Here is a 15,853-nt window from a genome sequence, read left to right on the forward strand (position 1 = left end):
CTGCCTTCCTCATCTGAGTTGGTGCCCCTGTTTTTTCAGAATGTGGTTCGGCTGCATGGTATTCCGGAGAATATCGTTTCCGACAGGGGATCCCAGTTTGTGTCCAGATTTTGGCGGGCGTTTTGTGCCAGGATGGGCATTGATTTGTCTTTTTCATCTGCATTTCATCCCCAGACAAATGGCCAGACGGAGCGTACTAATCAGACCTTGGAGACTTATTTGAGGTGTTTCGTGTCTGCTGATCAGGATGACTGGGTCTCCTTTTTGCCGTTGGCTGAGTTTGCCCTTAATAATCGGGCCAGTTCTGCCACTTTGGTCTCCCCTTTCTTTTGCAATTCAGGGTTCCATCCTCGTTTTTCATCTGGTCAGGTGGAGTCTTCGGATTGTCCTGGAGTGGATACCATGGTGGATAGGTTGCATCGTATTTGGGGGCAGGTGGTGGACAATTTGGAGTTGTCCCAGGAGAGGACTCAACGTTTTGCTAATCGCCATCGTCGTGTTGGTCCTCGTCTTCGTGTTGGGGACTTGGTGTGGTTGTCCTCCCGTTTTGTCCCTATGAGGGTCTCTTCTCCTAAGTTTAAGCCTCGGTTCATCGGTCCTTATAAGATTTTGGAAATTCTTAACCCTGTGTCTTTTCGTTTGGACCTCCCAGCATCCTTTGCTATCCATAATGTCTTCCATCGGTCATTATTGCGGAGGTATGAGGTACCACTTGTGCCTTCTGTTGAGCCTCCTGCTCCTGTGCTGGTTGAGGGTGAATTGGAGTACGTGGTGGAGAAAATCTTGGACTCCCATGTTTCCAGACGGAGACTTCAATATCTGGTGAAATGGAAGGGCTACGGTCAAGAGGATAATTCTTGGGTTACAGCTTCTGATGTTCATGCTTCTGATTTGGTCCGTGCCTTTCATAGGGCTCATCCAGATCGCCCTGGTGGTTCTTGTGAGGGTTCGGTGCCCCCTCCTTAAGGGGGGGGTACTGTTGTGATTCGGTTCGTGGGCTCCCCCGGTGGTCTCTTGTGGTACTGGTGTCCTGCAAGCTTTGCCTTCTCAGTTCACCTGTTCCTATCAGGATGTGGGAGTATCCTATTTAACCTTGCTCCTCAGTCATTCTAATGCTGGCCATCAATGTATCCAGAGTGATTCTGTTGCATGTTCCTGCTCCCAGTTTTCTGCTCAGCTAAGTTGGACACTTTAGTCCTTAAGTCTATTTTTGTATGTTTTGTCCAGTTTGCACTTATGTGAATCTCTGCAGCTGGAAGCTCTTGTTGGGCTGAAATTACCACTCCAGTGGCATGAGTTGTCACATGAGTTAAGGTAATTTCAGGATGGTGTTTTGAAGGGTTTTGCAGCTGACCGCGAAGTCCTCTGTTGTATCTTTCTGCTATTTATTTAGCGGGCCTCTCTGTGCTAAATCTGCTTTCATACTACGTGTGTCTTTTCATCTGCTCTCACCGTTATTATATGTGGGGGGCTGCTATCTCCTGTGGGGACATTCTCTGGAGGCAAGCCAGGACTGTGTTTTCTTCTACCAGGGGTAGTTAGTTCTCCGGCTGGCGCGCGGCATCTAGAGACAACGCAGGAATGCCCCCTGGCTACTTCTAGTGTGGTGTGTAGGTTTAGCATCGCGGTCAGCTCTAGTTTCCATCACCCGAGAGCTTGTCCGTTTATTCGATGCTTCTGATGTTTCCTTGCCATTGGAAACCATAACAGTTCTCAACACCAGATAGATGCTTCCAGTACACAAGGATGCCGTTTGGATTGCAAGGTTGCTCCAGTAACGTTCCAGAGCCATGGATCGGATCCTAGCTCCCCACAAGAGGTATGCAGCGGCCTACCTGGACGATATTGTAATCTTCAGCCAGGATTGGGGAACCCATCTGAGCAGGTCCAGATGGTATTTGATGCTCTACGGAAGGCGGGGTTTTCCATCAACCTGAATAAGTGTGCCTTGGGAATGGAGGAAGTGAGATACTTGGGATATGTGGTAAGCAAGAGCGTAATAAAGCCCCAGATAAAGATAAGGTGATCCAGGGCTGGCCACGGCCCTCTCAAAATAACAGGTCAGGGAGTTCCTAGGCATTGTAAGATACTACCGCCGGTTCATCCCGAACTTCGCCATGATAGCCGTCTCTCTGATGGATCTCCTTAAAGGGACAAAGTTGTCTATGGCCAAGTGGCCTCTAGGAGCCTTCCAGGAACTGAAGCTGGCCCTATGTAAACAGCCAGTAATGGTAGCACACGATTTCTCCAAGGAATTTGTGGTCCAGACGGACGTGTCGGATGTCAGACTGGGAGCTGTCTTGTCCCAAGAAGTTAATGGGGAAGAGCACCTCATAATGTATCTCAGCTAAAAGTTGTCATCCCGCAAGAAAAACTACTATAGTGGAGAAGGAGTGTTTAGCCATCAAGTGGGCGTTTAAGTCTCTAAGATACTACCTCTTGGGCAGGAAGTTCAGACTGGTGTCAGACCATGCCCCACTGAAGTGGATGAGGAAGACAAAAGGGAACAATGCCTGAGTGACCAGGTGGTTCCTAGCGCTTCAGGGTTTCAACTTCCATGTGTAGCAGCATGGCAATGCGGATGCTCTGTCGAGGATCAACTGTTTGTTGGCAGAAGGTGCCAAGCCCCTGGCTTTGGGGGGGAGGGGTATGCAAGATGGCCGTCAGACAAGTCCTTGAGGGGAGATATCTGTCATCACGGCTATTAGCTGCGGTGATGTGAGCTCGGAGGTATGCTCCAGCACATATAGTTTTGGGCTGCACCAGGGCGGGGTTTTACGAGCGGTCATAAGAGATGGTTGGGAATGACAGCTTACATATCCCACCCCAGGGGCGAGTTTTGGTGAATAAAATGGAGACCAATTGCCTCATTCAGAGTCTGTGACCGGAGGTGTGGAGACCTCGATTGTGTGTGTTGTAAAAGACACTGACCTGTGCGGATGGACCCGCTGTACTACAAATATTGTGTACCCTTTTTTCCTATTTGTTACTTTGTACTTTGTGCTATTCATTTGTTTTTTTTCTAACCAGACCAGTTTATGCCTTGTGAATAAACTTGCTTGGACACTTTAGTGATTCCGATTCACGTGCCTACCTCAACAACAGCTGAGTGAGTACAGATTCCTACAAGATATATAGTGTATGTATATAGATATAATGTGTATGTGTATACAGCTATAATGTGTGTCTGTATACAGATACATATAGTGTGCATATATTAAATTTGCAAAAATTTCTACATTTCTGTTTTTTTCAGTCAAGATAGGGCGCAGAGTGTACATTAATGTGAAAAAATGAACTTTTTTTAATTTACCAAATGGCGTCAATGAAACAAAGAGTGAAAAATTTAAAGGGGTATGCATACTTTCCATACCTACTGTATATAGTATGTGTATATAGATATATAGTGTGGGTATATATAGATATATTGTGTATATTGTGTGTGTATATACACATATAGTGTGTGTGTATATACTGTAGATATGTGTTTGTACATACTATATATAGTGTGTATACATAGATATATAGTGTGTATATAGATATAAAGTGTGTGTGTGTGTATATAGCTATACAATGTGTGTATATAGATATATAGTGTGTGTATATAAATATATAGAGTATGCAAATAGATATAGTGTGTGTGTGTGTGTGTGTACGGATATAATTGTGTAATGTTTTCATAAATGTCAGTGTTTAATCTTAGATACCTGTGTACATAGTGTGATGTGTGTGTAGAGATATAGGGCACATTGTGTATCCGTATATGGGGACAAGTGTACCATTTGTGTATGTTTCTGTACATATACCTGTGTCTGTGTGTTATGTTTACATGTGTGTACAGATATGGGGCAGAGTATAGATGGAGGGCACACTGTGTGTCAGAGTAAAATGTGTAACGTGTGGGTATTTTTCTTTGTGTCTTACATGTCACATTTATGATATTTCTATGTTTCGCAGAAAGAAAGACAGAAAAAAAAGGTAGAAAAGAAAGACAAAAACTAAAGAAATGTGAAAAAAGACAGACAGAAATAAAATAACGAAATAAAGAGAGAAAGAAAGAAAGAGAAAGGTAGAAAGGAAAGAGAAAACGAAAGAAATGTGAAAGAAAGAAAGAAAGAAAGAAAGAAAGAAGGAAAAGAAAGTAGAAAAAGAAAGAAGGGTAGAAAAGAAAGATAAAGAAAGATGGAAAGAAAGTGAGTGAAAAAGAGAATGCCAAAGAAAGGAGGAGGGCCCGGAGGAGCGCAGCGCTGGGCATGCGGCACTGTACCTGGATCGTGTGCCCCTGGGTGGAGGAGAGCACCGGTCCTCCTACCAGCTTGCAGTACAGGTCCACCCTGGGCTGTGCGCCCCCCGCTCCGCTCGCCTCCTCTCCGCAGGTCGCCGTTGCCCTGATCTTGGCCCCTTCTGCCAGGTTGAAGGAAGGCGGGTGCAGGCTGAAGCCAGTGTTGACTGCTCCGAAGTCCTGGCCGCGTCCCCCGTGCAGCCAGGAGAGCAGTGCGGATGCCAGGAACAGCGCCCCTGGCAGCCCGGTCCCCGCAGTGTGGCCCCAGGGGCAGGGCCGGCTCCGCAGCACCATGGTCAGGTGGAGACACTATCTCCCCGCAGCCATTCACCGGCTGCTCCGCTCCCGAGCTGCTGTCAGCGCTGGAACAAAGCACCAGCGCGGCTGCCCTGCCTGGTGCCCAGCCCCGGGTGTGAGAGGAACGACACTCCCCCAGCAGCAACCTGCCCGCCCGGGTCACCTCGGCACAGGCTCGGCTGCCTCAGCCACATGTGTTGTGCAGGTGGATGCTCTCTGTTGTTCCCTGCTAGCTGCCACATTAGGTTATGCAGACGTCAGGAACGTGTCTGACAACTTCCAGTAACATTGATCACAGTGTAAAGCTGCTCCAGGCCTGAGGGGGCGCCACATGCTGAAGAGAACAAGCTGCACCGTTCAGTACCATGTATGTATACGGCAGATGTAGTCTAACACATTGGATCCTGTCACCGGGGTCACTCAAAAAGTCATGTCTCCAGCAGGCACATGATGTCTCATACATGGGGTGGGCAGCGGCATGGACAGGGAAAGTCACCCCGGGACGATGGAGTTAGGTGGCATAATGGCTGCAATGATAGAACCACAGGTACGGCCGTCGCCCAGGAGCTGGTTTTCAACATATCCCCAATTCGTATGATTCTCGTGCTACTTTGAGCATGTTGCATGGCCTGACCATGGTACTGTGGACTGCAGCTAAAGGCGTAATGATCGTGGTCGCAGAGGATGAATTCACGGCTAGGCTTCGTGGCCTGACCATGGTACTGTGGACTGCAGCTAGGGGCATAATAACCGTGGTCACAGAGGATGGATGCACGGCCGGGCTGCGTGGCCTGACTGGTACTGTGGCCTGCAGCTAGGGGCATAATGATCGTGGTCACAGAGGATAGATGCATGGCTAGGCTGCGTGGCCTGCCCATGGTACTGTGACCTGCAGCTAGGGGAGTAATGATCGTGGTCGCAGAGGATAGATGCATGGCTAGGCTGCGTGGCCTGACCATGGTACTGTGGTCTGCAGCTAGGGGCATAATGATCGTGGTCGCAGAGGATGAACGTACGGCCGGGCTGCGTGGCCGGACCATGGTACTGTGGCCTGCAGCTAGGGGCGTAATGATCGTGGTCACAGAGGATGGATGCACAGCTAGGCTGCGTGGCCTGACCATGGTACTGTGACCTGCAGCTAGGGGCGTAATGATCGTGGTCACAGAGGATGAACGTACGGCCAGGCTGCGTGGCCTGACTGTGGTACCGTGGTCTGCAGCTAGGGGCGTAATGACTGTGATCACAGAGGATGGATGCACGGCCGGGCTGCGTGACCTGACCATGTTACTGTGGTCTGCAGCTAGGGGCGTAATGATCGTGGTCGCAGAGGATGAACGTACGGCCGGGCTGCGTGGCCTGACCATGGTACTGTGGCCTGCAGCTAGGGGCGTAATGATCGTGGTCGCAGAGGATGAACGTACGGCCGGGCTGCGTGGCCTGACCATGGTACTGTGGCCTGCAGCTAGGGGTGTAATGATCGTGGTCGCAGAGGATATTCTCTTGGACTCACGGCCAGTTATAAACTATTGTGGAGCTTAGAGCCACTGGCTCCTACCCCTTAACGTTCTTGACGTCTGCTCACCATAGGCAGCACAATGCCACCATTGCACTGTGCTGCCTTCGCCGGTCGATGAAGGGGGGACTGCTCGTTGTGGGAGCAAGGACACTGAGAAACATGGTTGTTGTTTTTATTTTTACTTTGTCTATAGGGGTGCACTAGCTATACTGGGACCAGAATGGGGGACTTTATAGGTGTATGTGATCCAGAATAGGAGACATTCATACAAAAAGGCATGACACCTACATGATACAACTGCAAAAACACAACAGTGCAAACACTGCAGAGTTCAACAGAGGAAATATGGCCATAAATTGTGACAGAAATATCCGGATTGTAATTATTAAAGTTTAGTTGACTTTGGAACCATATTGGAAGAATCATAACGGGAGACATTATTACTATATGTCCACAATACCCTAAATAGTAACGATGTCCCCATTGTAGCCCTCATACACTAATAATGTCCCTCATTATGGCCAGCATACACTAATAATACCCCCCATTGTGGTCCGCATACACTAATAATCTCCCCCATTGTGGTCCGCATACACTAATAATCTCCCCCATTGTGGTCCGCATACACTAAAAATATCCCCATTGTGGTCCGCATACACTAATAATGTCCCTCATTATGGCCAGCATACACTAATAATGTCCCCCATTGTGGTCCGCATACACTAATAATCTCCCCCATTGTGGTCCGCATACACTAATAATGTCCCCCATTGTGGCCAGCATACACTAATAATCTCCCCCATTGTGGCCAGCATACACTAATAATGTCCGCCATTGTGGCCAGCATACACTAATAATCTCCCCCATTGTGGTCCGCATACACTAATAATGTCCCCCATTGTGGCCCGCATACACTTAATAATGTCCCCCATTGTGGCCAGCATACACTAATATTAAAGTCCCCCATTGTGGCCCGCATACACTAATAATGTCCGCCATTGTGGCCCGCATACACTAATAATGTCCCCCATTGTGGCCCGCATACACTAATAATGTCCCCCATTGTGGCCAGCATACACTAATAATATCCCCCATTGTGGCCCGCATACACTAATAATGTCCGCCATTGTGGCCCGCATACACTAATAATGTCCCTCATTATGGCCAGCATACACTAATAATATCCCCCATTGTGGCCCGCATACACTTAATAATGTCCCCCATTGTGGCCCGCATACACTAATAATGTCCGCCATTGTGGCCAGCATACACTAATAATCTCCCCCATTGTGGTCCGCATACACTAATAATGTCCCCCATTGTGGCCCGCATACACTTAATAATGTCCCCCATTGTGGCCAGCATACACTAATATTAAAGTCCCCCATTGTGGCCCGCATACACTAATAATGTCCGCCATTGTGGCCCGCATACACTAATAATGTCCCCCATTGTGGCCCGCATACACTAATAATGTCCCCCATTGTGGCCAGCATACACTAATAATATCCCCCATTGTGGCCCGCATACACTAATAATGTCCGCCATTGTGGCCCGCATACACTAATAATGTCCCTCATTATGGCCAGCATACACTAATAATATCCCCCATTGTGGTCCGCATACACTTAATAATGTCCCCCATTGTGGCCAGCATACACTAATAATGTCCCCCATTGTGGCCCGCATACACTAATAATGTCCGCCATTGTGGCCCGCATACACTAATAATGTCTCTCATTATGGCCAGCATACACTAATAATATCCCCCATTGTGGCCCGCATACACTTAATAATGTCCCCCATTGTGGCCAGCATACACTAATAATGTCCCCCATTGTGGCCCGCATACACTAATAATGTCCCCCATTGTGGCCCGCATACACTAATAATGTCCCTCATTATGGCCAGCATACACTAATAATATCCCCCATTGTGGCCCGCATACACTTAATAATGTCCCCCATTGTGGCCAGCATACACTAATAATGTCCCCCATTGTGGCCCGCATACACTAATAATGTCCGCCATTGTGGCCCACATACACTAATAATGTCCGCCATTGTGACCAGCATACACTAATGATGTCCCCCATTGTGGCCTGCATACACTAATAATGTCCGCCATTGTGGCCCGCATACACTAATAATGTCCCTCATTATGGCCAGCATACACTAATAATGTCCGCCATTGTGGCCCGCATACACTAATAATATCCCCCATTGTGGCCCGCATACACTAATAATGTCCCCCATTGTGACCAGCATACACTAATGATGTCCCCCATTGTGGCCTGCATACACTAATAATGTCCGCCATTGTGGCCCGCATACACTAATAATGTCCCTCATTATGGCCAGCATACACTAATAATGTCCGCCATTGTGGCCCGCATACACTAATATTTTCCCCCATTGTGGCCCGCATGCACTAATAATGTCCCCTATTGTGACCAGCATGCACTAATAATGTCCCCCATTGTGGCCAGCATACACTAATAATGTCCCCTATTGTGACCAGCATACACTAGTAATGTCCCCCATTGTGGTCCGCATACACTAATAATATCCCCATTATGGCCAGCATACACTAATCATGTCCCCCATTGTGGCCAGCATACACTAATAATGTCCCCCATTATGGCCAGCATACACTAATAATACCCCTCCATTGTGGTCCGCATACACTAATAATGTCCCTCATTATGGCCAGCATACACTAATAATGTCCGCCATTGTGGCCCGCATACACTAATATTTTCCCCCATTGTGGCCCGCATACACTAATAATGTCCCCCATTGTGACCAGCATACACTAATCATGTCCCCCATTATGGCCCGCATACACTAATAATGTCCCCTATTGTGACCAGCATGCACTAATAATGTCCCCCATTGTGGCCAGCATACACTAATAATGTCCCCCATTGTGGCCAGCATGCACTAATAATGTCCCCTATTGTGACCAGCATACACTAATAATGTCCCCCATTGTGGTCCGCATACACTAATAATGTCCCCCATTGTGGCCAGCATACACTAATAATGTCCCCCATTGTGGCCAGCATACACTAATAATGTCCCCCATTGTGGCCAGCATGCACTAATAATGTCCCCCATTGTGGCCCGCATACACTAATAATGTCCCCCATTGTGGCCAGCATACACTAATAATGTCCCCCATTGTGGCCAGCATGCACTAATAATGTCCCCCATTGTGGCCCGCATACACTAATAATGTCCCCCATTGTGGCCAGTATACACTAATAATGTCCCCCATTGTGGCCAGCATACACTAATAATGTCCCCCATTGTGGCCCGCATACACTAATAATGTCCCCCATTATGGCCTGCATACACTAATAATATCCCCCATTGTGGCCCGCATACACTAATAATGTCCCCCATTGTGACCAGCATACACTAATGATGTCCCCCATTGTGGCCTGCATACACTAATAATGTCCCCCATTATGGCCAGCATACACTAATAATATCCCCATTATGGCCAGCATACACTAATCATGTCCCCCATTGTGGCCCGCATACACTAATAATGTCCCCCATTATGGCCAGCATACACTAATAATGTCCGCCATTGTGGCCCGCATACACTAATAATACCCCTCCATTGTGGTCCGCATACACTAATAATGTCCCTCATTATGGCCAGCATACACTAATAATGTCCGCCATTGTGGCCCGCATACACTAATATTTTCCCCCATTGTGGCCCGCATACACTAATAATGACCCCTATTGTGACCAGCATACACTAATCATGTCCCCCATTGTGGCCAGCATACACTAATAATGTCCCCTATTGTGACCAGCATACACTAATAATGTCCCCCATTGTGGTTCGCATACACTAATAATGTCCCCTATTGTGGCCAGCATACACTAATAATGTCCCCCATTGTGGCCCGCATACACTAATAATGTCCCCCATTGTGGCCAGCATGCACTAATAATGTCCCCCATTGTGGCCCGCATACACTAATAATGTCCCCCATTGTGGCCAGCATACACTAATAATGTCCCCCATTGTGGCCAGCATACACTAATAATGTCCCCCATTGTGGCCAGCATACACTAATAATGTCCCCCATTGTGGCCCGCATACACTAATAATGTCCGCCATTGTGGCCCGCATACACTAATAATATCCCCCATTGTGGCCCGCATACACTAATAATGTCCCCCATTGTGACCAGCATACACTAATCATGTCCCCCATTGTGGCCCGCATACACTAATAATGTCCCCCATTATGGCCAGCATACACTAATAATGTCCGCCATTGTGGCCCGCATACACTAATATTTTCCCCCATTGTGGCCCGCATACACTAATAATGTCCCCTATTGTGACTAGCATACACTAATCATGTCCCCCATTGTGGCCAGCATACACTAATAATGTCCCCTATTGTGACCAGCATCCACTAATAATGTCCCCCATTGTGGTCCGCATACACTATTAATGTCCCCTATTGTGGCCAGCATACACTAATAATGTCCCCCATTGTGGCCAGCATACACTAATAATGTCCCCTATTGTGACCAGCATACACTAATAATGTCCCCCATTGTGGTCCGCATACACTAATGATGTCCCCTATTGTGGCCAGCATACACTAATCATGTCCCCCATTGTGGCCAGCATACACTAATAATGTCCCCTATTGTGGCCAGCATACACTAATCATGTCCCCCATTGTGGCCAGCATACACTAATAATGTCCCCCATTATGGCCAGCATACACTAATAATACCCCTCCATTGTGGTCCGCATACACTAATAATGTCCCTCATTATGGCCAGCATACACTAATAATGTCCGCCATTGTGGCCCGCATACACTAATATTTTCCCCCATTGTGGCCCGCATACACTAATAATGTCCCCCATTGTGACCAGCATACACTAATCATGTCCCCCATTATGGCCCGCATACACTAATAATGTCCCCTATTGTGACCAGCATGCACTAATAATGTCCCCCATTGTGGCCAGCATACACTAATAATGTCCCCCATTGTGGCCAGCATACACTAATAATGTCCCCTATTGTGACCAGCATACACTAATAATGTCCCCCATTGTGGCCCGCATACACTAATAATGTCCCCCATTGTGGCCAGCATACACTAATAATGTCCCCCATTGTGGCCAGCATACACTAATAATGTCCCCCATTGTGGCCAGCATACACTAATAATGTCCCCCATTGTGGCCCGCATACACTAATAATGTCCCCCATTGTGGCCAGCATACACTAATAATGTCCCTCATTATGGCCAGCATACACTAATAATATCCCCCATTGTGGCCCGCATACACTTAATAATGTCCCCCATTGTGGCCCGCATACACTAATAATGTCCGCCATTGTGGCCCACATACACTAATAATGTCCGCCATTGTGACCAGCATACACTAATGATGTCCCCCATTGTGGCCTGCATACACTAATAATGTCCGCCATTGTGGCCCGCATACACTAATAATGTCCCTCATTATGGCCAGCATACACTAATAATGTCCGCCATTGTGGCCCGCATACACTAATAATATCCCCCATTGTGGCCCGCATACACTAATAATGTCCCCCATTGTGACCAGCATACACTAATGATGTCCCCCATTGTGGCCTGCATACACTAATAATGTCCGCCATTGTGGCCCGCATACACTAATAATGTCCCTCATTATGGCCAGCATACACTAATAATGTCCGCCATTGTGGCCCGCATACACTAATATTTTCCCCCATTGTGGCCCGCATGCACTAATAATGTCCCCTATTGTGACCAGCATGCACTAATAATGTCCCCCATTGTGGCCAGCATACACTAATAATGTCCCCTATTGTGACCAGCATACACTAGTAATGTCCCCCATTGTGGTCCGCATACACTAATAATGTCCCCTATTGTGGCCAGCATACACTAATAATGTCCCCCATTATGGCCAGCATACACTAATAATATCCCCATTATGGCCAGCATACACTAATCATGTCCCCCATTGTGGCCAGCATACACTAATAATGTCCCCCATTATGGCCAGCATACACTAATAATACCCCTCCATTGTGGTCCGCATACACTAATAATGTCCCTCATTATGGCCAGCATACACTAATAATGTCCGCCATTGTGGCCCGCATACACTAATATTTTCCCCCATTGTGGCCCGCATACACTAATAATGTCCCCCATTGTGACCAGCATACACTAATCATGTCCCCCATTATGGCCCGCATACACTAATAATGTCCCCTATTGTGACCAGCATGCACTAATAATGTCCCCCATTGTGGCCAGCATACACTAATAATGTCCCCCATTGTGGCCAGCATGCACTAATAATGTCCCCTATTGTGACCAGCATACACTAATAATGTCCCCCATTGTGGTCCGCATACACTAATAATGTCCCCTATTGTGGCCAGCATACACTAATAATGTCCCCCATTGTGGCCAGCATACACTAATAATGTCCCCCATTGTGGCCAGCATACACTAATAATGTCCCCCATTGTGGCCAGCATACACTAATAATGTCCCCCATTGTGGCCCGCATACACTAATAATGTCCCCCATTGTGGTCCGCATACACTAATAATGTCCCCTATTGTGGCCAGCATACACTAATAATGTCCCCCATTGTGGCCAGCATGCACTAATAATGTCCCCCATTGTGGCCCGCATACACTAATAATGTCCCCCATTGTGGCCAGCATACACTAATAATGTCCCCCATTGTGGCCAGCATGCACTAATAATGTCCCCCATTGTGGCCCGCATACACTAATAATGTCCCCCATTGTGGCCAGCATACACTAATAATGTCCCCCATTGTGGCCAGCATACACTAATAATGTCCCCCATTGTGGCCCGCATACACTAATAATGTCCCCCATTATGGCCCGCATACACTAATAATATCCCCCATTGTGGCCCGCATACACTAATAATGTCCCCCATTGTGACCAGCATACACTAATGATGTCCCCCATTGTGGCCTGCATACACTAATAATGTCCCCCATTATGGCCAGCATACACTAATAATATCCCCATTATGGCCAGCATACACTAATCATGTCCCCCATTGTGGCCCGCATACACTAATAATGTCCCCCATTATGGCCAGCATACACTAATAATGTCCGCCATTGTGGCCCGCATACACTAATAATACCCCTCCATTGTGGTCCGCATACACTAATAATGTCCCTCATTATGGCCAGCATACACTAATAATGTCCGCCATTGTGGCCCGCATACACTAATATTTTCCCCCATTGTGGCCCGCATACACTAATAATGACCCCTATTGTGACCAGCATACACTAATCATGTCCCCCATTGTGGCCAGCATACACTAATAATGTCCCCTATTGTGACCAGCATACACTAATAATGTCCCCCATTGTGGTCCGCATACACTAATAATGTCCCCTATTGTGGCCAGCATACACTAATAATGTCCCCCATTGTGGCCCGCATACACTAATAATGTCCCCCATTGTGGCCAGCATGCACTAATAATGTCCCCCATTGTGGCCAGCATACACTAATAATGTCCCCCATTGTGGCCAGCATACACTAATAATGTCCCCCATTGTGGCCCGCATACACTAATAATGTCCGCCATTGTGGCCCGCATACACTAATAATATCCCCCATTGTGGCCCGCATACACTAATAATGTCCCCCATTGTGACCAGCATACACTAATAATGTCCCCCATTATGGCCAGCATACACTAATAATGTCCGCCATTGTGGCCCGCATACACTAATATTTTCCCCCATTGTGGCCCGCATACACTAATAATGTCCCCTATTGTGACTAGCATACACTAATCATGTCCCCCATTGTGGCCAGCATACACTAATAATGTCCCCTATTGTGACCAGCATACACTAATAATGTCCCCCATTGTGGTCCGCATACACTATTAATGTCCCCTATTGTGGCCAGCATACACTAATAATGTCCCCCATTGTGGCCAGCATACACTAATAATGTCCCCTATTGTGACCAGCATACACTAATAATGTCCCCCATTGTGGTCCGCATACACTAATAATGTCCCCTATTGTGGCCAGCATACACTAATAATGTCCCCCATTATGGCCAGCATACACTAATAATGTCCCCCATTGTGGCCAGCATACACTAATAATGTCCCCCATTGTGGCCAGCATACACTAATAATGTCCCCCATTATGGCCAGCATACACTAATAATACCCCTCCATTGTGGTCCGCATACACTAATAATGTCCCTCATTATGGCCAGCATACACTAATAATGTCCGCCATTGTGGCCCGCATACACTAATATTTTCCCCCATTGTGGCCCGCATACACTAATAATGTCCCCCATTGTGACCAGCATACACTAATCATGTCCCCCATTATGGCCCGCATACACTAATAATGTCCCCTATTGTGACCAGCATGCACTAATAATGTCCCCCATTGTGGCCAGCATACACTAATAATGTCCCCCATTGTGGCCAGCATACACTAATAATGTCCCCTATTGTGACCAGCATACACTAATAATGTCCCCCATTGCGGCCAGCATACACTAATAATGTCCCCCATTGTGGCCAGCATACACTAATAATGTCCCCCATTGTGGCCAGCATACACTAATAATGTCCCCTATTGTGACCAGCATACACTAATAATGTCCCCCATTGTGGCCCGCATACACTAATAATGTCCCCCATTGTGGCCAGCATACACTAATAATGTCCCCTATTGTGACCAGCATACACTAATAATGTCCCCCATTGTGGCCAGCATACACTAATAATGTCCCCTATTGTGACCAGCATACACTAATAATGTCCCCCATTGTGGCCAGCATACACTAATAATGTCCCCTATTGTGACCAGCATACACTAATAATGTCCCCCATTGTGGCCAGCATACACTAATAATGTCCCCTATTGTGACCAGCATACACTAATAATGTCCCCCATTGTGGCCAGCATACACTAATAATGTCCCCTATTGTGACCAGCATACACTAATAATGTCCCCCATTGTGGCCAGCATACACTAATAATGTCCCCCATTGTGGCCAGCATACACTAATAATGTCCCCCATTGTGGTCCGCATACACTAATATTTTCCCCCATTGTGGCCAGCATACACTAATAATGTCCCCCATTGTGGCCCGCATACACTAATAATGTCCGCCATTGTGGCCCGCATACACTAATAATATCCCCCATTGTGGCCCGCATACACTAATAATGTCCCCCATTGTGACCAGCATACACTAATAATGTCCCCCATTATGGCCAGCATACACTAATAATGTCCGCCATTGTGGCCCGCATACACTAATATTTTCCCCCATTGTGGCCCGCATACACTAATAATGTCCCCTATTGTGACTAGCATACACTAATCATGTCCCCCATTGTGGCCAGCATACACTAATAATGTCCCCTATTGTGACCAGCATACACTAATAATGTCCCCCATTGTGGTCCGCATACACTATTAATGTCCCCTATTGTGGCCAGCATACACTAATAATGTCCCCCATTGTGGCCAGCATACACTAATAATGTCCCCTATTGTGACCAGCATACACTAATAATGTCCCCCATTGTGGTCCGCATACACTAATAATGTCCCCTATTGTGGCCAGCATACACTAATAATGTCCCCCATTATGGCCAGCATACACTAATAATGTCCCCCATTGTGGCCAGCAT

The 15,853-nt window shown here is 47.2% G+C and overlaps 1 protein-coding gene across 1 annotated transcript in view; it reads right to left on the minus strand.

The window, feature by feature from the left end:
- Positions 1 to 4,633, minus strand: part of LAMA3 (laminin subunit alpha 3) — a 287,589-nt gene extending 282,956 nt beyond the window's left edge. The window contains exon 1 of the mRNA XM_077270374.1: positions 4,268 to 4,633. Coding sequence (XP_077126489.1) covers positions 4,268 to 4,576 — 309 coding nt within the window. The 5' untranslated portion in view covers positions 4,577 to 4,633. The remainder of the gene's footprint in view (positions 1 to 4,267) is intronic.
- Positions 4,634 to 15,853: the final 11,220 nt, after the last annotated feature.

The sequence above is a fragment of the Ranitomeya variabilis genome, chromosome 6, assembly GCF_051348905.1.
Source record: "Ranitomeya variabilis isolate aRanVar5 chromosome 6, aRanVar5.hap1, whole genome shotgun sequence".
NCBI lineage: Eukaryota > Metazoa > Chordata > Amphibia > Anura > Dendrobatidae > Ranitomeya > Ranitomeya variabilis.